The sequence below is a fragment of the Melanerpes formicivorus genome, unplaced genomic scaffold, assembly GCF_026170545.1.
Source record: "Melanerpes formicivorus ecotype bairdi unplaced genomic scaffold, bMelFor1.0.p_v2 SCAF_93, whole genome shotgun sequence".
NCBI lineage: Eukaryota > Metazoa > Chordata > Aves > Piciformes > Picidae > Melanerpes > Melanerpes formicivorus.
The window spans coordinates 2359430-2383909 of NW_027142445.1; the positions used below are offsets into that span (position 1 = coordinate 2359430).

Below are 24480 nucleotides of genomic sequence, written 5' to 3' on the forward strand. Positions count from 1 at the left end.
TTGGCTGCACTGAGACTTGTGTGGGCTCAGCAGCTGTAACACGCAGCCCACTGCTGCACCTTTGGAACTGCAGCTTGGGAGCCAAAAGCTGAGTAGCCATGTTTGAAAGTGCTGGTTGGGTGTTTGGTTTGCTGTGGGCTGGTTTGGGTTTAGTTCTTTATTTTCATTATTGTTTCTCTTTCTGTTTTTCCCTTCCTTCTTCATTCCTGGTGCACACTGCTGGGTTAAAGAGGAGCACTTCTTAGTTCCTTTTGATAAGTGACACTGCTTTGCTTAGACTCCAGCTACAGACTGCAGCAACCTTCCACAACCAGTGCTGCAGTAAATCATTAGAGGGTCTTTAGGTGCATATAAAGAGATCCCATTTATTCTGCATACTTCATGTGAATCATATGCAGACTGTGGGAAGAAAAATGAGCCTGAGGATAATCATACTAAGTGTGCTGGGAAGCAGGATTTGGCTGAACACCTCTGTTTTGTGATGAACTGAAGTAGCAACGAAAGCCATCAGAGAGTGCTCAGGCTGTTTAAGGCAGTAAGCTGTGTCGAAGCGAGAACAAGAGCTGTCGTCCTGCTGCTGCTTTTGTTGTCTTACCCCCTGTTCTACGGTGTGATAAGAAGATAATGTCCTAGCTGTTGGTACTTAAACACCCTTAGCAAAGTGGGTTTGCTCTGGATTCTTTGGCTGGAGGTGGAGCGGTCTGCTGCAGGAGGGTTATTCACAGACTGGGACGGAGCTGTAGGCAGATAAATTGATTTGCAAGTGAAGGGAGGATTTGAACGTGGTAATGGCGGGAGTTTTAGTGTTGTATTAGTTTGCATATTTAATAGGCACTGGCACACACACAAGCATAAAGCACTCTGATTGTTCAGATGGAGTCTGGAGAGAAGAGAAGGAAGCAGAGGCTTAGGTGTGGTCTCAGTTCGTAATGGATTGGCTTGCCTGTATTGAAAGCAAAGAGACGTTCCTTTCTACTAGAGATGTGGAGCTGTGTTACAGATCCTTGGCTAGCTCTGAATGATTTGTTTGATGTCATATTTATTATGGTGTTTTTTAATCACATAAAAAACCCACACCACAAACTACTGACAAATTAAATAGTGAACAAGAAGGACAAAAAAAAGAGACAGACATTCTCTGACAGAAAGTGATGAATGACAAATGCTGGCATTACATGCTCCAGAATGACTATGGAATTGTCACAAGTACGAGGGGAAATGATCTTGACTCCTTGGTGACTCAGCTCCATGTTTCCAAGCTGCCTCTGAAGCAGGAGGAGCCTTATGTTCTGAATGGGTTGGAGGCAGAGGAAGGCTTCCCCAGCTCCTCTGGGGGCAGCTGGAGCTCAGCGCCGGTGACAACAGCGCTGAGGAGAAGCTGCACCTCGCGGCTGCTGCCCTCCAGCACAGTGTGAGCTGGCTCTGCCTCTGGCTCCAGCACCTGCCAAGAGAAGAGGGAAGAGTCACTGAGCAGAGCCCAGAGAGCCAGGCTGAGCAGGCAGCCTCCAGCAGCAGCCACACCCAGGGGCCACCAAGGCCATCCCCAGGCCTCAGCCCCCAGAGAGGGCAGCAGGAGAGCCTACTGCTGGAGGCTGGGGGTCACCTGCTGGCCAAAGCCACCAGCGCTGCAAACACAGCCCTGGGGACTGCCCCTGGCTCCCAGGGCCTGACCTTGCTTTTCCTGGCCCCTAGAAACCCAGCAGCCTCTCCTGCAGGAGTCAGTTTCCCTCCTGGAGCTCTGGGGCTGAAGCAGCCCAAGAAGGAGCAGCTCCAGCAGCTCCTTTTCCTTCCTGTCCTAGCAGCAAGGATTTCCCAGAGAGAAGTCTCCTGTGGGGCATCAGCCACGCTGCTGGGGGCTGGGAAAGGGCACTGGGGGCTGGGAACCAACTCCTTTGGGAAGTCTCTGAGTGCTGTCCCTCTGCTGGGCAAGAAGCTTTGGGGCCCAGGTCTGACAATGGCTCAGCAGCTGGGGCAGAGGCAGCAGCCAAGAGCAGTGTGTTGGACAAGCAGGAAAGGCAGAGCAGGAGCTGCTGCTGAGATCCCCCCAGCAGAGAGCCCACAGCCAACAGCAGAGGAGGGTTGGGTTGGGAAAGACCTGGATGCCTGTGGAGGCCAAGCATCAGCCCTCTTCTCCAGAGGCCTGGCCAGCTCTGCCGCCCTGCTTGGTGCAGACAAGGCTCAGAGCTCAGCCCCAAGGGGCCAGGGAGCTGCTCAGCACACACAGCAGAGTGCTGCTGCTGCTGCTCTGCACCCCAAAGCAAGCAGCAGGGGCTTGAACTCCTTGGGAGTGCAAAGGCACTGAACCAGAGAGAGAGATCTGCCCTCCAGGGAATGGAGACCTGCTCAGTGCTGACCAACAGCTCAAGTGGAGGGCAGGGGGTAGGAGGCAAGGGGCTGGGGCCAGACTCTGCTCAGTGGTGCCCAGGGACAGACAAGGGGCAATGGGCACAAACTGGCACCCAGGAGGAGAAGAGGCTTTGGGGTGAGGGTGCTGGAGGCCTGGAGCAGGCTGCCCAGAGGGGTTGTGCAATCTCCTTCTCTGCACAGCTCCCCACCCCCCCGGCCCCTGTGCTGCTGGGCAAGCTGCTGGGGGTGCCCTGCTTGAGCAGGGGCTTGGACTGGCTGAGCTCCAGAGGGCCCTTCCAAGCTGCAGCAGGCTGGGCAAATGTGTTCAAAACTGTGAGCTCCCACCCAACACAGGCTGCAACACTTCAGCTCTTGGCTTAGGCTTTGCCTGTGGCCAAAGCCTCTCTTGTCAGAGACTTCCCCACCTTGGCTGAGCCCTCAGAGCCCCCAGCAGCCTCCTCCCCTCTCACACACTCTGCTGCTTGCCCTCAGGGATGGAGTCAGTGCCAGGAGGAAGAGCAGCTCTTGGCCAGCAGAGAGGGAGATCTGCTGCCAGCAGCAGCTCCTCTTGGGGCAGCTCAGGGAGCTTTGGCTGCTGTGCTTCTCACCTTCTTCTTGAGAGGCCAGCTGGCACCTGGGGCCCTGGTGGTATCCACCCACTTGAGGGTGCCCAGGCGGTCGTCCCAGTCAGGGACCTCCTCTGGGGGCAGCTGGAAGCAGATCCTGGACAGGAGACACCTCACAGGGTGCCTCTGGAAGGTGACCTCCACTTCTGACTGCAAGGTGACTGTAACATCTTTGGCACAGCCAGCATGCAGGTGCCCCACCTAGGGAGAAGCAGAGAGCCAAGACCAACCTGGGATCACTGCCAAGGCCAGGCAGGCTGTGGGTACCCTGCTGGAGCAGGGGCTTGGACTGATGATGCCCAGAGGTCCCTTCCAACCCCAGCATGCTGGGACTGTGTGAAACTGCATCTGACTGAGTATTCATCTGGGCTTTGCTAGAGAGGAACAGCACCACAGGATGCCACCTCCCACAGCATGGAGCCTCTTCTGGCCCCAGCAAACCAGGGAGGGCATCTCCTGGGTGGCACTGAAAGGAGCTCTCACTGCTCCCTGGTGGCTCCCCAGTAGCTCCTGGGAAGCTGCCAGGCAGGGGGTGGGCAGCTGGGGGGCAGAGACAGCCAGGCAGAGGGTGGGCAGCAGGGGGGGAGCAGCAGGGGGGCAGAGACAGCCAGGCAGGGGGTGGGCAGCAGGGGGGCAGAGACAGCCAGGCAGGGGGTGAGCAGCAGGGGGGCAGAGACAGCCAGGCAGGGGCTGGGCAGCAGGGGGGCAGAGACAGCCAGGCAGGGGGTGAGCAGCAGGGGGGCAGAGACAGCCAGGCAGGGGCTGGGCAGCAGGGGGGCAGAGACAGCCGGGCAGGGGGTGGGCAGCAGGGGGGCAGAGACAGCCAGGCAGGGGCTGGGCAGCAGGGGGGCAGAGACAGCCAGGCAGGGGGTGGGCAGCAGGGGGGCAGAGACAGCCAGGCTCACCTGGGGGCAGAAGTGGAAGGGGGCCTCAGGCAGCCACTGGAAGCGCAGGGCCTGCTCCCTGCTGCGGTTGGTGAGGCTGAAGGTCACGGAGCAGGGGGTGCCCAGGGCACAGGCCCCAAACTGGATGTGGTGCCCTGGGGCAGCTGTTGGCAAGGAGAGAGAAAGGTCTCAGTGTGCAGGCAGACCCAGCTGCCCCCTTACACCACAGCCACTCAGGGCTCTGCCTTCTCCAAGCCTTCCTTCCTCTGGCACCTGCAGCCCAGGACGTGGCTGGGCCTGGGCTGTGAGCTCAGGGGGCAGCTCCTGGGCAGACTTTCACCCTCTGCACCCCCAAGGCCTTCTCTGCAGGGCTGCTCTGGGCCCAGCATGGAGCCCTGAGGGACACCCCTCGTCCCCAGTCTCCATCTGGACATTGCTGATCACTGCCCTCTGGCTGTGAGCAATTCCTTAGCCAGCAGCAGTCCACCCCCAGAGGACACAGAGGATCAGCTGTGCTCTGCACAGCACCCCGGGGGCTGGCAGGCCTCCTTGCAGAGGTCCTCAGCCCAAAGCTGCTCTCTGGGAGCCCTCCCTGCTGGCCTGCAAGCTCCTGCCTGGGCAGGCCAGCTTCCCTGGGCCTGCCAAGCAAGGCTGCTCTGCAGGCTCCAGCAGGGGACAGCAGCTGGCTGCTAAATCTGGGCCAGCCCTGCGCCGGCACAGCCTGAGCCCAGCCCTGCAGATTCCTGTGCCCTGCTCCGGCCTGGCAGCCTCTCCTCTTACCCTCCAGGCTGTCCTCCTCCAGGCTGCTCTCAGGGAGGTTCTCCTCCTCCCTGTCTGCCACCAGCCCCTGGATGTTGTCCAGGCTGAAGTCCTCCTGGCAGCCTGCCCCCAGCAGCCTGATGGTGCTGGCCCCAGCAGGGTTGTCCAGCACTGCCAGCTGCAGCTTCCCTTCCAGGCGTTGGGGCAGGCTGGCTCTGAAGAGCACCTCCAGTTCTGCTGCCTGCCCACACTGCAGGAGCAGGGAAGCAGTGTGGAGCTTCCTCTCTGCACAGAGATGGACAGCAGGGACAGGTGAGGCACTGCAAACATTGCCATGCTGCACAAGAGGAAGCCCAGCTTCAAGCCCAGCTGCCTCTAGGCACAGCCTGCCTCACCAATGCTCCCAGACCTTCCTCCCAGGCTCACAAGGCTGGGACCCCAGCAGCAAGCTCCCTGCTGCTTGCCCTCAGCTCAGCTCAGCACTCAGCTCTGGCTCAAGCTGCAGCCAGCCAGCTCCTGCCTTCAGCAGAGCTGACTCAAAGAGTGCCTTGGGCTTTGGCTGGCTGGCTGTGGGCTCAGGGGCTGCCTCCTGCCAGGCTGGGGACTCCCCACCTGCAGCAGCAGAGAGCTCAGATGCTCCACTGAGGTGCTGACAGCCCCCCAGGACTCAAGCCCCCATGTCCAGAGGAAGAGAAACACTTCCCAGAGCTTGCCAGAAGGAAACCTGCAACCCTGCAGAGAGTCCCTCTGCAAGAGCCCAGAGAGCCCCAGGACACAGCCCAGGGCCAGCAGCTGCTTGCTGCTTGGCCAAGCCAGCAGCAGGAGAGGAATTCTCCCTGGGGGGGTGAGCACATCTCATGCTCCAGGACTTCACCTTCTCCAGCAGAGTCCTCCATGCCCACAGCCTGGTAGAGGCACTTGGTGCTGGGCCTGGCTTTCAAGAAGAAAGCTCCCTCCTCATCCAGCAGGTCCAGCAGCACCTGGGAAAAGAGCAGGAGCACACTGGGGTGGGCACAGCATGGCCCAGGGCCTGAGCCCACGCTGCTGCTGTCCCACCACAGGGAGCCCAGGGTGCTGCCCCCCTTCCAACACAGCTCTGAGCACAAGGCTGGAGTGAAACCAGACCAAAGCCAAGGCTCCACAGCCCCTGGGAGCTGATGGAAACAGCAGCAGGCAGGACAGGAGGGCCCAAAGTGAGGAGCACAAGGGGACTAAGCCACAAGTGAGGCTCAGCAGAGCCTGGTAAAGCAGGAGCAGAGCCAAGCCAGTGCCAGCAGGACAGGAGGATGACCTCCAGCCCAGCCAAAAGGGGAGAAGGGAGCCTGGGGAAGCCCTGCCCCTCCAAAGCCTCTCTCAGAGGAACTCCCTTCCTGGCAAGCAGAAGGCAGCCAGGGGCTTCCAGCAGACTTTCTGAGGCCCCTTCCCAGGCTGTTCCCTGAGGCAGGGAGCAAGGAAGCAGCACAAGCCCCAGGGCTGGCTCAGGAGCGGCAAGGCCAGCAGCAGCCGAGGCCAAGGAGAGGAGGACACAAGGGAAGGGCTGAGGGCACCTTCCTGGAGGCAGCTGCTGGCAACAGGCCTCTGCCCACTGCTTTGCCACAGCAGAAGCTCAGGAGGTCGTCCTCCTGCCACAGAGGGGCTCTGAGCACAAGCCAAGGCTTTCCTTTGGGCTCCAAGGGCACCTGCAGAGCCGTGGGGCACCTGCCCACCCCCCGGGCTGCGCTGGGCCCTCTCCTCCCCAGCAGCAGCCTTGTTCCCCGAGCAGAGTTCCCTCAGCAGCTGCTCACCTGGGCAGGGACAGGGCCAGAGTTCTGCAGGACCAGGGGCAGCTTCTCCCAGGCCCCCAGGGGCAGCTTCCTGAAGAGCAGCAGGGGGTTCCCTCTCCTGTCCCTCCGCGCCGGGCGCAGGACCCTCACCTCCGGCACCTTCCCCTCGCCGCTGATCTCGAAGCTCAGGCTCTGTGCTCTGCCTGCTGCAGGGCTGCAGGAGAGGGGCAGCAGAGCCATTGCTCACTTGGCAAGCAGGGAGGCCAGGGCCAGCTGCTGCCCTTGCCCTGCCTGGGGCTCCTGGCCCCCAGGACACAGCTCCCCCTGGCTCCTCTCCTCCCGCAGCAGGAGCGGAGCGGCAGGAAGTGGCCAAGCCAGAGGCACAACTCAGTGACCCCAGCAGGGAGCTGATCTCCAAGGAGCTGCTCCTCAGGGCAGCAAGCTGCTGGACCTGGCCCCAGCTCAGCCCCTCAAGGGCTGGGCCAGGGCAGGGCAGGCCCAGGCCACACAGGGGGCCCAGGGCAGAGGAGCTGAGCTCTGTCAGAGGGGAGCCAATGGCTCCTTCAGCAGCAGAGCTCTTCCTGCCCCCCAGGAGATCCAGCAGATCACCTCCTCAGCACAGCAGCAAGGAGGCAGCAAGGGCAGCTGCCTCGGGGCACAGAGCCACTGCAGCCAATCCTTGTCCCTGCAGGCAGCAGGGACAGCTGCAGCTCCAGCAGCTTGCTGAGAGCCACAACCAACCTGAGCTGCAGTGGTGCTGAGCAGGGGGCAGCTCCCACCTCTCTGGGCAGCCTGGGTCAATGTCCCACTGCCCTCACAGTCCCTGCTGCAGGCTGCAGCAGGACATTGCCTTCCCTGCTCTGCTGGAGCTCAGAGCCACAGCTGCTGATTTCCCTGCAGCATCCCTGTGGGCAGCAGAGGCTGAGAGCCCTGGGGCTGCTGAGCCTGGAGAAGAGCAGCCCCAGAGGGGATCTTGAGGGGGAGGCTGCTGGAGCCCTGCAGCAGGCTGCCCAGAGAGCTTGGGGAGTCTCCTCTGCAGAGGTTCCAACCCCCCCTGCACCCTGGGATCCTGGGCAAGCTGCTGTGGGGGCCCTGCTCAGGCAGGGGGGTTGGGCTGGCTGAGCCCCAGAGGTCCCTTCCAAACCCCTCCCTGCTGGGGTGCTAAGCACTCTGCCCAAGGCCACTCCAAGAGCCAGAAGCCGTCAGGAAGCTCCCTCCCAAGCTCTCCTGAGGTGACTTACCTTCTCTGAGCATCAAGGCAGGCCTCAAAGGTGCACTGGTACCTCTGCACCTTCTGTGGGCTGAAGGTGACAGTGGCAAAGGCCTGGGAGCAGCTGGGCACACACAGCTGGGCAGGATCCACCTGGAACACCTGGCCAGGGCGGCTCTTCAGCTTGGGGAGCCAAGAGAGGAGGCTTAGGAGGAAGCTTCTCCCCAGGTGCTGCTGCCTCAGCCATGCATGGATGAGGAGGAGCAGCCCCAGGCAGCCTGGCCCCCTGCCTGTTTCCTTGGACAGGCTCCTTCCATCTCAGGGGGGTAACCCCAAGCAGTGCTGAGCCAGGGGGCTGCCAGCAAGCCCAAACCATGGCCCTCAGCACCACAGCTCCAGGGCTTTGAAACCCCCCTGCAGATGCCTTGGGCAGCCTGGGCCAGGCCTTGACAAGCCTCCAGGGGAGGAAATTGCTCCTCGTGTCCAACCTAACCCTCCCCTGGCACAACCTGAGGCCATGGCCTCTTGTCCCAGCACTTGCTCCCTGGGAGAAGAGGCTGAGCCCCCCCCAAAAGGCTCTGCTGGGAGCCCTGGCTCCAAGTTGAGGGCAAGCTCCTCCTCTCTCTGTGCTTCCAGGAGAGGCTCACAAGGCCCCAGCTCTCCCCCCAAGCACCCAGGGGCCTTGAGCTAAAGCCTTGCCTGGGACACGCTGAATGCAGCCCAGCTGTCAGCTGAGCTGGCCTAGCCTGGGCAAGAGGAAGCCATGAGGCTGGGGAAGAGGGCAGCTGTCAGGCAGGCTGCAGAGTGCCCAAGGCCTCCTGTCCCTACCTTCCTGGGGCTGGCTTTGATGGAGAGCAGCACATCACAGGGGACTCTGTTCCTGTTGCAGATGCTGAAGCGCGCCGTGGCCCGCTGCCCCACCAGCACGTCAGGGAAGAGGAACTTCCTCTGGTCGGTGAGGAACACTCCCTGCTGCTCCTGCCCTCTCTGCAGGCCTGGGCAGAGGTTGCTGCTGCTGCAGATCTGGTGCCCCTCAAAGATGGCCTCGATGTCATCGACCACGAAGGCTGCGAGCGGAGCAGAGCAGAGGGAGGGCTGAGCAAGGAGAAGCTTCCTGCTGAGCTGCCCCTGGGGCCCCCTGGGGGCCTCTCCCGCCCTTGGAGAAGCCCTTTCTGCCCAGGCAGCTGCCAAAGCCAGCCCTGGCTAGGGGAGCTGCCTGTCAGGAGGGAGCTCAGGCACCCTGAGCACCAAAGGCTTTCTTCTGCTCCTTCCATGCAGCCCTCCCAGCCTCTCCCACTGCTGGAGCTGACAAGAACCTGCGAGGAGGCTGAGAGGGGAGCTCGGGCTCAGGCTGGCTGCTCTCTGCCAGGACTGAGGCTGGGTGCTGAGCAGCAGCAGCCTGGCCCCAGGCAGCTGTGGGCAGCACCTACCTGGAAGGCAGGACTCGGCCAGCAGGGTGTAGGGGATGCCAAGAGGGTTGCCCCTGGGGTCCCTGTGGCTGATGTCGATGAGCAGCTGCTCCTGGCACGGCCCTGGCGGCCCCGCGGCGCAATCCACTCTCACCAGCTGCTGCTCCCCAGCAAGGATGCAGCCAAAGGCAGGGGACACAGTGAACATGCCCAGGGTGAGGCCAGCCTGCAGAGAGAGAGCCAGCAGAGGCTGATGGCCAACAGCCTCCCCCTCAGCCTCCCAGCAAGGAGGACTCCAGGCCTCGGCCTGCAGCTGGGCCCAGGGCAGGCAGGGAGGACTCCGTGGCCCAGAGCACAGCCCAGGAGGGGAGAAAGAAGCCAAGCAGAGGTGCAGGCCCAGCATGCAGAGCGTGTCCCACGCCATGGGGACAAGCCCCCAGCCTGGGCACAGTGTGGAGGAGCCTGTGCTGGGCAGCAGCAGCCACTCACCTGCCTGCAGCTCAGCCTGGCTGCAGCAGAGGTTCCCTCCAAGCTCTGCCTCCGCTGGGCCTGGGAGGACTTCCTTTGGGGTGCACCAGAGGGGAGAGCAGAGAACATCCCTCAGGCTCAGCTCCTCCTGCCCCCCTGCAAAGCCAAAGCTTCCTCCCCCTGCAGGAAAGTCCTCCTGCTCTTCATGCCCCCTGCACCACCTGTGCCTGCAGCTGATGGACAGATGGGCTCCAGCCCCAGGGCCAGGAGGATCCCCAGGAGGATCCTGGGGCCTCTTTCTACACCCTCCTCACAAGCCAGCTGCACAGGCAGGCAATAAGCCAGGGCTCACAGGAGATGGACTTGCTTGGCTGGAAGGGACCTTGCAGATCAGCCAGTCCAGCCCTGAGCCCAGCACTACCAGGGCACCACTGTTCCATGGCCCTCAGCAGCAGCTTTGAAAGCCCTCCAGGGACAGGGACAGGGACTCCACCACTGGCCTGGGCAGCCTGGGCCAGGCCTTGACAACCTTCCAGGGGAAGAAGTTCTTCCTCATGGCCACCCTAACCCTCCCCTGGCACAACCTGAGGCCTTTTCCTCTTCTCCTGTCGCTTGGGAGAAATGACCAAGCCCCACCTGGCTCCAAGCTCCCTGCAGGCAGTTGGAGAGAGCCAGAAGGGCTCCCCTGAGCCTCCTCTTCTCCAGGCTGAAGCCCTCCCCCAGCTCCCTCAGCTGCTCCTCACAGCCCACGTGCTCCAGGCCCCTCAGCAGCCCTCTTGCCCTGCTCTGGCCACACTCCAGCACCTCAATGGCCTGGGAGCCAGGAAGCCAAAGCCGAGGCCAGGAGGCACAGCGCAGCCTGGTTGTGTGTCCTGCCTGCCACAGCCCAGCCCTGCTGTGGGGCCCCCTCCAGCAGGAAGGCTGCTGCAGGCCTTCTCTCACCCTTGCTCTGTGGGCTCAGCTGCCCCCTGCTCTGCTCTGCAGATGAGGAACTGGAAGGGCAGGAGGCCTGTGTTGTGCAGCAGGAAGCTGCAGGCTCTCCTGGTGCCGCTGGCCATGGCCCCGCAGTCGAGCAGCGCCGCAGGGCTGATGCTGTACTGGCTGAGCACAGCTCTGGCTGAGAGCCTCACTGGGATGCTGGCCATGGGCTCCCCTCCTGCACGCAGGCTGGGCTCCAGCACCTGCAAGCAGAGAGCGGCCTCTGTCCTGGCAGCACAGCCCAGCCGCCCAGCAACTCCTGCCCTGCTTTGGAGGCCTCCTCCAGAGCTGCATTTCCAGCCTCTCTGCCCAGCCTGGAAGGCCTTGGAAGAGTCATTGCTCAACCTCCCTGCAGGCCCTCAGCAGCTGCTCAGCTGAGCAGCACCACAGCAGGTGCTCCAGAGCCCCAGACAGCCTGCCCTGCAACGCTCCCAGGGATGGGGCAGCTCCCCCCTCTCTGCCCAGCCTGGGCCAGGCTCTCTCCCCCCTCAGTGTCAAACATTTCCTCCTCCTCCTCCTCTCCAGCCTCAATCTCCCTCTTCTACTTCCAAACCATCAGCCCTGGGCAAAAGTCTGGCCCCAGCTTTCTTCCTGGCCCCTCCAGGCCCTGGCAGGGAGGAAGGAGCACAGCTGCTTTCTGAAAGCCTTTGCTGTGCACAGAGGAGAGAAGAGTCCCCAGCTGAAGCTCTCCTTCCAGCAGAGCCATGTCCTCCTGCCCCCCTCAGCCCGGCTGTGCTCACCCTGCCCGCCCCAGGCAGCTCACCTGGCACAGCAGCACGGCTTTGTCCTCAATGCTGAGCTCCCTCTGAGGGTGGAAGAGCAGCTGGACAGCGACAGGGCGCTCAGAGAGAGGCAGCAGGCCCTGCTGGGGCTGCACAGTGAAGTGGGAGGCCAGGTCCTGGGTGCTGGGGCCTGCGGGACGCAGCCTGAACCTGGGCAGGGAAGGAAGGAGGAAGGGAGGAGAAGATCTCTGCAGTGAGCAGCCCAGGGGCCAGCAGCACAGCCAGCACTGGGCATGGCACCAGTGACAAGCAACAAAAGGCAAGAGGCCAGCCCCAGCTCCTGGCAGAGCCAGGCAGTGCTGAGTGCTGCCAGCTGCCCTCCACCCCCAGGCTTTTCATCCTGCTCTAAAGAGTCTCCTGAAGAGAAAGGACTTGGCCCTGGAAGGAGGGCAACAGAGCTCAGCAGGGACTGGCCTCGACTTCAGGGGCACAGAACCCTGGAACCCAGCATGGAGGGGTTGGAAGGGACCTCTGGGCATCATCAGTCCAAGCCCCTGCTCCAGCAGGGCACCCACAGCAGCTTGCCCAGCAGCACAGTGCCCAGGGGGGGTTGGAAGCTCTCCACACCAGGAGACTCCACAACCTCTCTGGGCAGCCTGCTCCAGGCCTCCAGCACCCTCACACCAAACAACTTTCTCCTCCTCCTGGGGTCCGCTTTGTGCCCACTGCCCCTTGTCCTGTCCCTGGGGGCACCACTGAGCAGAGCCTGGCCTCAGCCTCTTGCCCCCCACAGCTCCTTTGTCTCTTGCTGAGCATTGCTCAGCTCCCCTCTGGGGCTGCTCTTCTGCAGGCTCTCAGCCCCAGGGCTCTCAGCCTTTGCTCCTCACAGAGCTGCTCCAGGCCCCTCAGCATCTCTCTAGTCTCTGCTGGACTCTCCCCAGCAGTTCCCAGTCTCTCTTGAACTGGGGAGCCCAGACCTGGAGCCAGGACTCCAGATGTGCTCTCCCTAGGGCAGAGGAAAGGCAGAGGAGAATGTCCCCTGACCTGCTGGCCACACTCTTCTTCCTGCACCACAGAGCCCAGGGGCTGGGTCTCTCCTTCTGCTGCCTGCTGAGCTGTGAGCAACTGGGCTGTGGCTGGAGCCTGGAGCTCAGGACAGTGCCAGTGCTCACCCCCAGCAGGGCAACAGCCTCCAGCCATGCAGAGGAGCAGACTGCAGGCCTGGGCAGGTGGTGGCCCCAGGCACTCCCAGAGCAGGCAGCTGGACCAACCTGTATGCAAGCTTGCACTGCCCTTGGTTCCTCAGGGTCAGCACTTGCTTGGCACTCCCCAGGACGTTCAGGACTCCAAAGTCCAGGCAGCCCTCTGCACCTGCAGGACACCCCCAGAGCGAGGGAGGGAATGGGGAGGAGACAAACATTTGGAGATCTCAGCTGGGACCAAGCCCTGCTCAGCAACTTGCCAGCCTTGCAACTTTGCCCTGGCTCCTTTGCTGCCCTTTCTCTTCTTCTTGAGAGAGGAGCTGCAGGGCTTGGCAGCCAAGGAGCTCAGCCTCCACCTCCCTGCTTCCAAGCACAGCTCCAACCACTTGATGTGCTGTGCTGAGCCCTCAGCAGCTGCCAGCTGCTTCTGCACACCCCTGCTGCTCCAAAGCCCCCACATCAAACCAACAGGAAGGGGCACACTGCAAGGGCCAGAGATGAGAGAGGCAAAGCTCTGTGTGGCCTGACAGGGCTTTACTCCACACAGCTGGCAAGAGGCCTGTGTCATGGATCCGTGCCAGACTGCACTGCTGTCCCCTCCCCTCCCCTCCCCTCCCCCCTTGCCAAGGCCATGCAATCCATCTGAACTCCTCTGCTCTGGGGCCAGCCACTGACCTTCAGGCAGGGTGATGTTCAGAGCAACTTCGTAGGCCTCGGCCAGGACCTGGATGTTCTCCACCTGCACCACACCCTGGACATTTTCTGCATCTGAAACCTGAGGCACCAAGACACAAACCCTGCTGGAGTCCTTCTCCTCAGTGTTTCTGGCAGGCACCACCTGAGGAGCTCTTGTCTCCAGCAGCTGTGTGTAAAGCCCCTGGGAGGCACCCACAAGGTGTCCCAGAGCAGGTGGCAATGACACCCAACTCTCTCTCTCAGCACACAACAGCCTCCCTGCAAGGCAGCCTCTCAACCACAGGCAGCAAAACCCAGGCAGAGATTTCTTTGCTCTGCCTTAAGAGCCTGAGCAGGAGACTCCACAAGCTCTCTGGGCAGCCAGCTGCAGGGCTCCAGCAGCCTCACAAGACAGATGCTGCAACCTCCTGGCTTCTGCTTTCTGCCCATTGCCCCTCGGCCTGTTGCTGGGCACTGCTGCCAAAGCCTGGCCCCAGCCTCTTGCCCCCCACCCTTCAGCCCTTGCTCAGCACTGAGAGATTGCCAAGCAGCATCCTCCAGCCAGGGGCTCTTGCTGCTAAGGGCCCAGGCAAGGTGGGGACAAAGGCATCTGCTGAGGGCTCCTCCTTGGGCCTTCAGGCACAGGCTGCAGGGCCCAGAGCACTCTGCCCAGCGCTGCCAGGCAGGGCCCTGCGCCCTCACCTCCAAGCGGATCTTCTTCTCCACGCTCAGAGGCTTGCTGGCCCTGAAGCACAGCTGCACGGCCAGCTCCGAGCGGGGCCCGACCGTGCCCTGGCTCTGCGACACCCAGAAGCTCTGGCCGAGGCTCTCCAGCCCGCTGAGCCTCCAGGCCACCGGCAGGGGGCAGTTGTTCCGCAGCAGCAGCATCCTGCTCTGCTCCCTGCAGAGACACCAAGGCTCCGTGCCAGCTGCTGGGGGGCACAGCGGCAGCCCTGCCGCCGGCAGCAGCCCTCCCCGCGGCGCTGAAACCAGCCTTCGGGCTCGGCTCTTTGCCACAAGCCCCAGAGGCCAGGCCCTGGGGCAGAGCCGGCCGGCAGAAGGGGATGCCACGGGAGGCAGAGCCAGAGCAGCTCCTCCGCTCCCTCTGCACCAGCAGGGGAGATGCAAATGCAGCGGGGCAGCAGCGCTGGGGGCTGCCCTGGCACCTCCAAGGCAGCAAGGAAGGCTGAGCAAGAGGCTGGCAAGTGCTGGCAGCCAGAGGGCTGCTGGCCAGGCTCCCATCTCAGCAGCCACACGGCAAGGGGAGGGGAAGGCAAGTTGCAGCAGAGCCACCCCCGGCACAGTGCCCCTGGCCTGACTGACCTGTGCAGAAGCACCCTGGCGAAATGCAGCTGCCTGGGGCTGACCTCCAGCTTCACCTGCACCCCCTGGCAGCACAGCTGGAAGACCACTGGCTCTGGGTTGTCCTTGATGCGGCAGATGAGGCTGTCCTCCACCAGGCCAACTGCAGTGGGGTAGGCCCAGACGCTCAGCTCCTGGCCCCAGCCCCGCAAAGAGAAACACAGAAGAGCCTCCAGTGAGCAGGAGGAACGGCTCCTGGCCTCTGCTGCTGCTGCTGCTGCTGCTCCCACCTGCCTGGCCCCTACCTGCTTCTCATAAGGCTGCAGCTTCATGCTGGCAGGCTCCAAGAGGAAGGTGCCCCTGCTGCCACCCCGCTCCCAGGAGAAGTGCACCTCTGCCTCCCAGGGGCTGACGTTGCGGATGGAGAGCTGCTCGCGGTTGCCAGCCTGCAGCACAGCCTTGGACCTGGCCACAGAAGGGGCAAAGGCTGCAGGGCAGCTCCAACAAGCAGCCTCAGAGAAAGCCTCACCTCCAGGGGCACTTTGCATGCTGCCTGCCTTCATTCCCAGCTTCCCTCAGTGCCCAGCCCACACTTGCTGCCTCCATCCCAGAGCTGTGCACAGGCCACCTCCAGAGGCCTTCTGCACACCAGGACCCCAAAGGTGCCTGCACAAAGAGCAGCACAGCAGGCACCTGGATTCCTCCCCTCCTCTGCTGGCTTGCCTTCCCTGCAGGCTTCCCAGAAAGGCTGGGACAGGAGGTTTGAAAGAGCTCAGCTCCTCTCTTCCACAGCAGCCAGGAGACTGCCTTGGCCCAGCTGCTGGCTGAGCCTGAGGCTGAGGGGGGGATTCCCAAGAGGAGTCCCAGCGTTAACAAATGCCTCTTGGCTCGGGGCTGGGACAGAGTGTGGAGAGAAAAGGGCAAAAAGGGCAATTCCTCAGCCTGGCCAAATCCTCTCCTGGCTTTTAAACACTTGGAAGTGCACTTCCCTGGGGGGTCCAAATGCCACCAGCTCTCCAGAGCCCCCCTGCAGACAAAACTTCATTCCTAACCCTGAAAGCAGGGAAAGAGGGAAGTGAAGAGCAGGAAGATGGCAGCAGCTCCAGGGACAAGACTCTGAGGCCAGACTTGATCCAGCAGTGAGGATCAGGGAAGTGGAAAGCCCATTTCTCCTGCTCTGCAGGTGTCTGTGTCCCCTGCTGACAGCTCCAACCATCCTGGCTTGCTGACACTGCAGAGTCATGGAGGCTCCACAAACCATCAGCAGAGAAAGCCTTCCCTTCAGGCTGCCCACAGAGCTCCCAGCACTTGAAATACCACCACAAAGCTGCTGAAGCTGAGATGGGGGCTGACAAGTGACCCCCAGCTGCCTTCAGGCTGCAGGCAGCACGTGGCTCTGGCCACCAAGGCAGCCCCCAGGCAGGAAGAGCAGCTCCATCCCTCCCCAGCTCCATCTCTCCCCAGCTCCTCCAAGCCTCCTGTGCCTGCTAGGTGCTCAAGTGGCCAGAGCTGTGCTCCTCCAAAGCCACCAAAGCCCCAGCTCTCTGCCTGGGCCTGCCCTGAATCGTGCCCCTGGGTGCACAAGGTGCTGCAGATCCCTTCTCAACCCCCCCTGCATGCAAGCAGCACGGCTGGGCTGGGCAGCACCTACCGCTCCCTGGCCTTGCCACACAGCAGCGGCCCGAAGTGGAACACCCTGGTGCCCAGCACATACTCCTTGGAGAGGATGGCCTCAGCTGCCTTGCTCTGCCTGCAGCGAGGAAACACCTCCCTGGGCACAGGGAGTGAGGAGCTGTGAGATGCTCTGAGCACAACACCTGCTCCCAGAGCCCCCACTCTGAGCGCTGGCCGAGGCAGCAGCAGCGCTGCCCAGCTCCAAGCACAGCAAGAGCTGCTGGGGGGCTGAGGGGCTGAGGGGCAGAGTCTCAGCTCTGAGCTCAGGGGCAGCAGAGCGGGATGGCCCCAGGGGCCAGCCTTACCGTGGCTCCTGGCTGATGGTGGGGTACAGGCAGCTGCCCCTGCAGTGCAGCTGGTAGGGGCGCTTGGTGCCCAGCAGCTCAAAGTGCAGCCTCTGCTCAAAGCTGCCCAGCAGCGCCGAGCTGAAGTGGACCTGCAGCACCACCTGGCCCTGGGCAGGCACTACCCAGCGGTAGCTGCTGCTCCTGGCAGGGAAAGAGGAACCTTCAGGCACTGCTGAGGAGCAAAGGAGAGCAGGAGGAGCTGGGCACTTGCTGGGGGGGAGCTGGGCTCAGCAGCCTCCTTGGCAAGCTGGCCCTGAAGCAGAGGGATCCCTCCTCCCCCACGGCTCACCTGGCACAGCTCTCTGGGGCTGGCACAGTGCCCGTGGGCCTTCGGCCCTCCTCAGAGGGATGGATGGAGGCTACCGTGGCTGACCTGCGCAGAGCTCTCCTGCCATCCCCAGAGCTCCGCTTCCTCCTCACAGCTTCCTGGCTGCTGGAGGCTCTTGCCCCCCTCCAGTGGCCTCTGCCTGGGGCTCCCTGCTCCTCTGAGAACTTCAGCCCAAAGGGAGAGAGCAAAGGGAAATGTGCCCTGAGAGCCAGCCCTGCAGGGGGGGCTCAGCAGAGCACAGGGGCAGCACCCCCTCAGGGGAGGCTCTCTCCCTCCCAGACTTGCCCTGTGCTCAGGGCAGAGAGCAGAGCTCTGTCTCTTCTGGACAGCCAGAAGGGATGGCTGCAGGCCTGGGGCCCTGGCACCTCTTCACTGCCCTTCCACTCTGAGCCTTTGCCACCCCCCCTGCCCCCAGCCAGCCCTGGCACCTTCACTGTGCGCACAGAAGCAGCCTCCTCTTCTGGCCCTGGGGCACCTTGTGGCAGGAGGACAAAGTGCTGCTCGGCCTCTGCCACAGGCAGCTCTCTCTTGGCTGGGTAGTGAGCCACAGAGTAGAAAGCAGTGGGGGGCAGGGGGGGCCCTGAGGGACCCAGGCCCAGCTCATCCAGGACCTACGGCAGAAGAGCAAACCTCGGTCATGCTCCCGGCACCTCCATCCTCACCCCTCCTGAAAGACACTCAGCTGTTGGCCAGCTCTGATGGAGGGAGGTGGAGCACAGCCCCAGCCCCAGCCCAGGCTGCTGGGCAGGCTCCAGAGCAGGGCCAGGGCCCACAGGGGGCACCTGCAGAGGAATCTCTGCTCTGAGTGGCTCAGCTGAAGGAAGCAGTGCCCTGGAGCTGGCCTGGCACCACCTTGCTCTCCAGAGCGGGAGAGCAGCTGGCAGGCAGGAGGCCTGCACAGAGAGCACTCCCTGGCTGCCCCCAGCCAAGCCACAAGGCTGCTGTGGGGCAGCAGCAGCAGCCTGGGCAAGGCTCTGTGCCCTTGGCACCCGCTGGGACACAAGGCCCCAGGGCCCCCCCGGGGCAGGCTCCGGCGCTGAGCCTCGCGGGGCTCTACCTGCTCCGGCCTTGGCAGCCTCCTGCTCTCCAGGATGGTGCTCAGCACATCTGCACAGCTCAGCACCTCGATGTCTAGGCAGGGCACCCCGACTGCCTGGCCGCCGCCTGCCCCTGCTGCACCTTCCCCTTCCAGCTGGGCCAGCTTGCGCTCCCCCAGCCTCTTCTGGAGCTCCTTTCTAGACTTCTGCCTCCTGAGGCGGGGGGAAGGCTGCTGCTGGCCTGCTGGCTGCAGCACCCCTGGCTCTGCAGGGACACCCTGCACCCTGTCCCAGCAGGACAAGAGATGAGCCACATGCTGCCGTGACGCCTCGTAGCTCTGGAACCGCAGGGCCAAGCTCTGCTCGCTCTGCTCCCCTGAGCAGCTGTCTGCCAGGCCCAGCTTGCTCTGCTGCTCTTCTTCTTCCCTGCCAGGTGCAGCAGAGGCTGAGCACTCCTGGGCAGAGCCCTTCTCGGTCCTCCTCTTGGGGATGCTCTGCTGCCTGCCGGGGGCCTCCTTGCTGCTGCCGCTCGATGTCTTTGTGCTCTGGGCAGGAGGAGCAGGAGAAAGCCATCAGCATTTCCAAGCTGCAGGACACTGAAGATCTTGGCAAGAGCAGCCCAAGCCTCACCCCAGACCTGTGCTAGGTGCTCTACAAATCCCAGGCCAGAAGGCAGCTGGCACCCACTGGAGCTCCACTGAAACCCAAGGCCTCGGCGCCAGACCCACGAGGAGGCAGCAGCTGAGGAGCTGCTCCAAGCCCAGCAGGGAACTCCAGAGCCCTCCTTCCTCCTGGGCAGGCCCTGGGGCTCCTTTCTGGGCTGCTCAGCACCCCTGACTCTTTGGCAAGAGACACCTGGGCCCTGCTGCTGGCCCTGCTGCTCTCTCCTGCCAGACAGGCAGGAGCAGACCTCACTTCCCAGAGGGGACCTGGCTCAGGGCTGCAGGGCACAGGCAGGGCAGGGAGAAACGCTGGAGCAAAGCCATCCAGGCCTTCCCAGGGCATGCCTGGAGTTGTGTGGAGCCAGGACTCAGAGGCAGCCTGATCCCAGAAGAGCAGCTCAGCCACAGGGCCGTGGCAAAGCCCCCAGGGAAGCAGCAGCAGCAGCAGCAGGCAGCAGCTGCTGTCTCCCAGCACAGCCCCAAGCAGGAGCAGGCTGCCCAGCAGGGCCTGGGGCTGCTGGGCTCTCAGCAGTGCTGCAGCTCAGCAGCAAGGTGCCCAGGGCTCTTGCTCACACAGCCACCCACCTGCCTGACCAGGCTTCTCTTCCCTTTGCCTTTGCCCTGCTGCTCCAGCTCCTCTGCCTCCTTGCAGCGCTGCTGCTGCTCCTGCTGCTCTCTAGCCAGCTGCAGCCTGCAGCGAGGCAAAGGGAAAAGAGCTCTTGAGAGTCACCCCCACAGCCCTGGGCTTCCTCAGCCCTTCTCCCTGGGCACAGCCTGCTCCTTCCAGAGCACAGTCACAGCACCCAGAGGCTGCAGGAGCTCCCCTCCTGCAAAACAGGAGTCCTGCTGGAGCCCAGCTGTGACCCAGGCAAACCTCTGCTCTCTGGCCTCACACAGCTGTGCCTCACACAGCCCCACAGCACATCCCCCCTGCTTGGGGGAGGGAGGGCTGAAGGGGATGGCAACCGAGGCCACGAACTCAGAGAGCCTCCGAAGGGCGAGGGCAAGGCAAGCCCAGAGCCCAGCTGCCTGCAGCAGGCTCTGAGCCCGAGGCCTCGGCACCAGCAGGAGCAGGAGATGTTCTCAGCCCCCAGCAGGAAGCTCTCTCCTCTGCCGGCAGCCAGGCAGGGGGAAGGCACCACCCCTGTGCCGCTCGGCATCGCCACTTTGGGGCTCTCCTCCGGAACCCCCCCGAGCTCAGCCCAGCTCCCCAGAGCAGGGACACCTCTCCGGGAGCCTGTGCTGGGCAGCTCCCCACAGAAGGCTTCCAGACCTCTGCTTCCTCTGCCGCTGGAGCTGCCGGATCCTGCTCTCCAGCTGAGCTTGCTGCTGCTGCGGGAGGGCAGCAAACTCCTCCTCCCCCAGCTCCCAGAGCAGGGCTTCCTCCCTCCTGGCTGCAGCTTCCTGCTCCCGGCCTGCAGCAGGGGTCAGAGGAGAGAGCATCAGCAGAGCTGTGCTGGGGGAGCCGAGAGGAGCCCCAGCCCAGCCCCCTGCCGGCAGCTAGCAGGGAGCTCCCAGCCCTGCTCCCAGCTCCAGAGCCCCAAGCTAGCGCCAGGCTGGCAGCTCCTCTGCCTTGCTGGGCTCAGGCCCCAGCGTGGGGCACAGCTGGCTGCTGCTCAGACACTCAGCCCCAGCAGCCTGCACTTGGGCCCCAGCTTCAGTGCTGCAGCCTGAGAGAAGTCTCCCAGCCTCAGCCCTGCTGTGCTGGCAGCAGGAAGGAGGCTGAAGGCTTCCTACAAACACCTCTCCCCAGCTGTGCTGTGAGCCAGCTCCACCTGGGCAGGGCTGAGGGCTGAGGGGAGAAGCCTTGGGAGGCAGGGAGATGAGGAGCCTCACCTGCCCGCTCCTCTGCAGCTGCCTGCCTGGCTTGCCAAGAGCCATAGTCCTGCAGCAGGTTGACAAAGTAGATGTGGGGTCGGTTTCCCACAGCCTGGAGCAGGCAGAGGAGAGCAGAGAGCGTGCTGCCTGCACAGAGGCTCTGCAGGCCATCAAACACCACTCCCTGGCAGCAGTCCCTCAGCTGTGGAGAAAGGCCAAGACAAAATCAGCTGTGCCCTGCCTGCAGCTCTGGGCCACTGGGTGAAGCCCCTTGGCAGAGGGCAGCAAGCAGCTGTCCCCAGCTCTGAGCTGTCCCCAGGGCCCTGCCAGCTGCTGGCATCTGCAGCTTCCCCCAAGGAGAAGAGAGCAGAATAGAACAGACCAGGCTGGAAGAGACCTTCAAGGTCATCACGTCCAGCCCCTCACCCAACACCACCTAATCAACCAACCCATGGCACCCAGCACCCTATCAAGTCTCCTCCTGAACAGCTCCAGGGATGGGGACTCCACCACCTCCCTGGGCAGCCCATTCCAATGGGCAATCACTCTCTCTGTGTAGAACCTCCAGCCTGAACCTCCCCTGGCACAGCCTGAGACTGTGTCCTCTTGTTCTGGTGCTGGGTGCCTGGGAGAAGAGACCAACCCCCACCTGGCTACAACCTCCCTTCAGGGAGTTGCAGAGAGCAAGAAGGTCTCCCCTGAGCCTCCTCTTCGCCAGGCTAAGCAACCCCAGCTCCCTCAGCCTCTCCTCACAGGGCTGTGCTCCAGACCCCTCCCCAGCTTTCTTGCCCTTCTCTGGACACCTTCCAGCAAGTCAACCTCCTTCCTAACCTGAGGAGCCCAGAACTGGACACAGGACTCAAGGTGTGGCCCAACCAGTGCAGGGTACAGGGGCAGAATGACCTCCCTGCTCCTGCTGGCCACACTCTGCCTGATGCAGGCCAGGATGCCCTTGGCCCTCTTGGCCCCCTGGGCACACTGCAGGCTCATGTTCAGGCTACCATCAGCCACTACCCCCAGGTCCCTCTCTGCCTGGCTGCTCTCAGCCACTCTGACCCCAGCCTGTAGCACTGCCTGGGGTTGCTGTGGCCACTGTGCAGCACCTGGCACTTGGATGTGTTCAATCTCCTGCCCTTGGACTCTGCCCATCTGTCCAGCCTGTCCAGGTCCCTCTGCAGAGCCTCTCTGCCCTCCAGCAGATCAACTCCTGCCCCCAGCTGGGTGTCATCCCCAAATGTACTGAGCCCAGGAGCCCTCCAACAGCAGGACTCCTCCTCCTCTCCCAGCCCTCCTGCGCTGCCTGGCCCTCTCCAGCAGGAAGCTCTCCTTCCCCCCCTGGCCACGCACCTGCAGCCTCTCGGAGAGGATGGCCACCAGCAGCTCCTGGGGCAGCACACAGCTCCCCAGGCCCAGCTCTGCCACCCCGCTGCCCCTGGGGCTGAGCCGCAGCTGTGCCGGAGGCGCCGAGACCAGAGGAGAGCCAGAGGAGCCCTGGGGGTTGAACAGCAGCACACTGAACATCCCCAGAGCAGAAAGCCCCCTGGGAACCCCCTGAGCCATCCCAGCTGCTGGCCTTGGAGCTCTCACTAGCAAGAAACTCCAAGGCAAGCGTGGGCCAGAGGCTGCAGGGGACAAGCCTGCAGAGCACAGCCCTTGAGCAGCAGCCCCCAGCGCTGGCAGCAGCCCACAGCACAGGAAGGACAAGCAGGAGCTCAGGCCCAGGCAGCGTGGGGCCAGGAAGGGTCCTGCTGGGCCAGCCTGACCTTCAGCTGCCCAGGGCAGTGCTGCAGTCCCCACCCCTGAGGCACTGCAAAGCCACAGAGATGGGGTGCTGCGGGACAGGGTGCAGTGCTGAGCTGGCAGTGCTGGCTCAGCAGCTGCATTTGATCCTTCTCCAGCCCTGCCCCAGGCAACACAGCTCCCAAAGGGAAGGGAAAGGGCCCTGGCATCAGCCAGCGCAGGCCAGGCCTCACCTGGGAGCCTGAGGACTCTGCTGCAAGCTGTCTCACCACAGACATCTTCCTCTTGCCTGCCCCAGCTCTGGCCTGGCCTGGTGAGCTGAGGGAGTGCTGGCTGCCTCTGTCCCCAGAGCTGGGCTGGCTCAGGCTGCGGCTGAGCCTGGCCTTGGAGTAGCGTCGCCACCCCGGGGAGCCTGCAGAGGGCACAGAGGACTCAGGGGGCTGCTGTGGGGAGCAGCCAGGCACCTTCCAGAGCAGTGGGCACCCTGGCAGGGACAGTGCATTTGCAAGGCAGAGAGCTCTGGATGCACTGCCCAGCCTCTGCTGCCCATCTCCATGGAGCTAAGAGCTCCACGGGAGACAACCCCAGCAGGGAGCCAGAGCCTTCTTCCTGCCAGCAGCTTGCAGGCCAGGCAGCTTCCCAGCTGAGCACTGCAAAAGCAGCCCAAGCAGAGCCCAGCTGATGGCCACAAGGGCCAGGCTGGAGCTAGCAGGCAAGAGAACAGCTCCCAGGAAGATGCTGGAAGATTGCTCCCCCAGCCCGAGCAAAGGAAGCTGTGCAGAGGAGGCAGAGTGCCCCTGCCCGAGCCCTCGGGCTGCAGCCTGAGTGCCCAGAGAGGCTCTCGGGAAGGGCTCTGCCCCGCTCCGTGCCGCAGCCCTGCTCCCCAAGCCCCCCGGGGCCGTGCCACTGCTCTGGAGCCGGCAGAGGCGCAGCCCCGGGGGCTCCCGCAGCGCCGCTCCGGGCCCAGCCTGGCTCCTTACGGCCATCCTGTGGCTGCTGCGGGCTCTGCTGGCTGCCGGCGCTGCACAGCTCCCGGGCTCGCCGCCCTGCCGCGCTGCTCCCGGCCGCCACGGCCTCGCTCACCACAGCGTCCAGGGACAGGCAGGCGGCGCCGTAGTGCTTGGCCAGGGCGGCCGCTGCCGACGTCTTGCCTGCAGAGAGAGGGAGGCTGCTTGGGGACCCCTGCGGCCGCAGGGCTTGCCGGGGACAGGCTCTGCCAGGCCCCCACGCAGCTGAGGGCTGCAGCCCACCTCAAGCCTGCGCCCAGGCTGCCGCTTCCAGCCCTGTGCCAGCACCGCTCGGACCCTGCCCTGCCCTGGGCTGCTTGCCCTTGCCTCGGGCAGCAGCTGGGCACAGCTCGGGGCTGGGGAGCGCTCCGCAAGGCAACGTGGAGCACGGCAGCCACCGTGGGGCCATGCGGCCACGGGGACAGGCTCACCCTCCTGGGGGGAACGAGAGCCCAGCTGCCTGGGCACAGGAGGAGCCACAGCCCTGGCAGCAGCTGCTGAGGGCCTGGGGCCAGCCCGGCAGAGCCGTGCCTCACCTCCCGGCACCTCAGCCGCTCAAGCCAGCGCCATGGGCCGCCAGGACACATCTCCCCTGCTTCCCCCCTCCTCACAGCCCAGGCTGCAGCTCAGCTACCTGCCAGGGGTGCCCCATGGACGATGACCACGATGCCCCTGCCCTGTGGGGCTGCAGCTCCTTCGGCAGACGCAGCGCTGCCCAGGGCCAGGACCCTATGGACTGGGCTGGCCTGCGGCTCTTCTGAGGCCTCCCTGCTGCCAGTGGTGCTTTGCTGATGCTCTGCTGTGCACACACAGGTACAAGAGTCAGCCTCCTGCCCTCCTCTCATCCTCCTCATCCTCACCAGCCCCTCGGCTCCCGGCAGAGGAGACTCTGCTCAAGCCAATGGCACACCCATGGGCTCGCCCTGCCCTTCCTCTCAAGCCTGTGCAGATCAGGCTCTGCCCTGGATGCTGCTCCAGGTGCCCACAAGTGGATGGGCTGGCAGAAAGAGGAGAGCAGAGCATGCAGCAACACCCAACAGGACTGAAGCCCGGTCTCCTGCCATGAGCTGTCCACATGGCCCTCATGGGAGCGTGGTGCCAAGCTTGCTGAGCAAGAAGGGCAAAGCCAGAAAGGAGCATCTGAGACAGTCCCAAGGCAGAGGCTCCATCTGGGGCTCATCCAGGAGCTGGGTGCTTGAGGAATGGCACTGCAGCAGATGTGGCTGGGCTCTGAATTGCCCAGAACAGCCCTCAGGAGGTCACCCAGAGCCTCCTCAGCTTGCAGTGCCAGAGAGGACAGCAGCGGTGCTGCCCTGCCTAGCACAGCTTCCCCATCAGCCTGATCCCAGCAGCTGCTGGGGCAAAGCTGAGGCTCATTTGGCAAAGCTGAGGCAAATTGCCCAGGCCTTTCCCTTGGCCCTGGTCCCCCCTGCCAGGAGCCATCCTCATTGCTTCCCCAGGCAGGGCAGAGAGGAGCTGGCTTTGGTTGCACTGCTGGCTGTCCCAAGCCACAGTTTCACCAG

The 24480-nt window shown here is 63.5% G+C and overlaps 1 protein-coding gene across 1 annotated transcript in view; it reads right to left on the minus strand.

Moving 5' to 3' along the window:
- Nucleotides 1-975: 975 nt before the first annotated feature.
- Nucleotides 976-24480, minus strand: part of LOC137455235 (hydrocephalus-inducing protein homolog) — a 59211-nt gene continuing 35706 nt past the window's right edge. The window contains exons 34-62 of the mRNA XM_068165856.1: nt 23592-23753; nt 22931-23101; nt 22184-22362; nt 21558-21701; nt 20229-20412; nt 19666-19807; nt 18978-19083; nt 17751-18275; nt 17122-17304; nt 16655-16857; nt 16324-16506; nt 15996-16115; nt 14650-14809; nt 14366-14538; nt 13745-13943; nt 13043-13142; nt 12437-12536; nt 11207-11375; nt 10408-10646; nt 9487-9559; nt 9019-9223; nt 8417-8655; nt 7620-7771; nt 6400-6592; nt 5490-5595; nt 4637-4900; nt 3878-4020; nt 2955-3173; nt 976-1441 (exon numbers count right to left, since the gene is read on the minus strand). Coding sequence (XP_068021957.1) covers nt 1283-1441; nt 2955-3173; nt 3878-4020; nt 4637-4900; nt 5490-5595; nt 6400-6592; nt 7620-7771; nt 8417-8655; nt 9019-9223; nt 9487-9559; nt 10408-10646; nt 11207-11375; nt 12437-12536; nt 13043-13142; nt 13745-13943; nt 14366-14538; nt 14650-14809; nt 15996-16115; nt 16324-16506; nt 16655-16857; nt 17122-17304; nt 17751-18275; nt 18978-19083; nt 19666-19807; nt 20229-20412; nt 21558-21701; nt 22184-22362; nt 22931-23101; nt 23592-23753 — 5195 coding nt within the window. The 3' untranslated portion in view covers nt 976-1282. The remainder of the gene's footprint in view (nt 1442-2954; nt 3174-3877; nt 4021-4636; nt 4901-5489; nt 5596-6399; nt 6593-7619; nt 7772-8416; nt 8656-9018; nt 9224-9486; nt 9560-10407; nt 10647-11206; nt 11376-12436; nt 12537-13042; nt 13143-13744; nt 13944-14365; nt 14539-14649; nt 14810-15995; nt 16116-16323; nt 16507-16654; nt 16858-17121; nt 17305-17750; nt 18276-18977; nt 19084-19665; nt 19808-20228; nt 20413-21557; nt 21702-22183; nt 22363-22930; nt 23102-23591; nt 23754-24480) is intronic.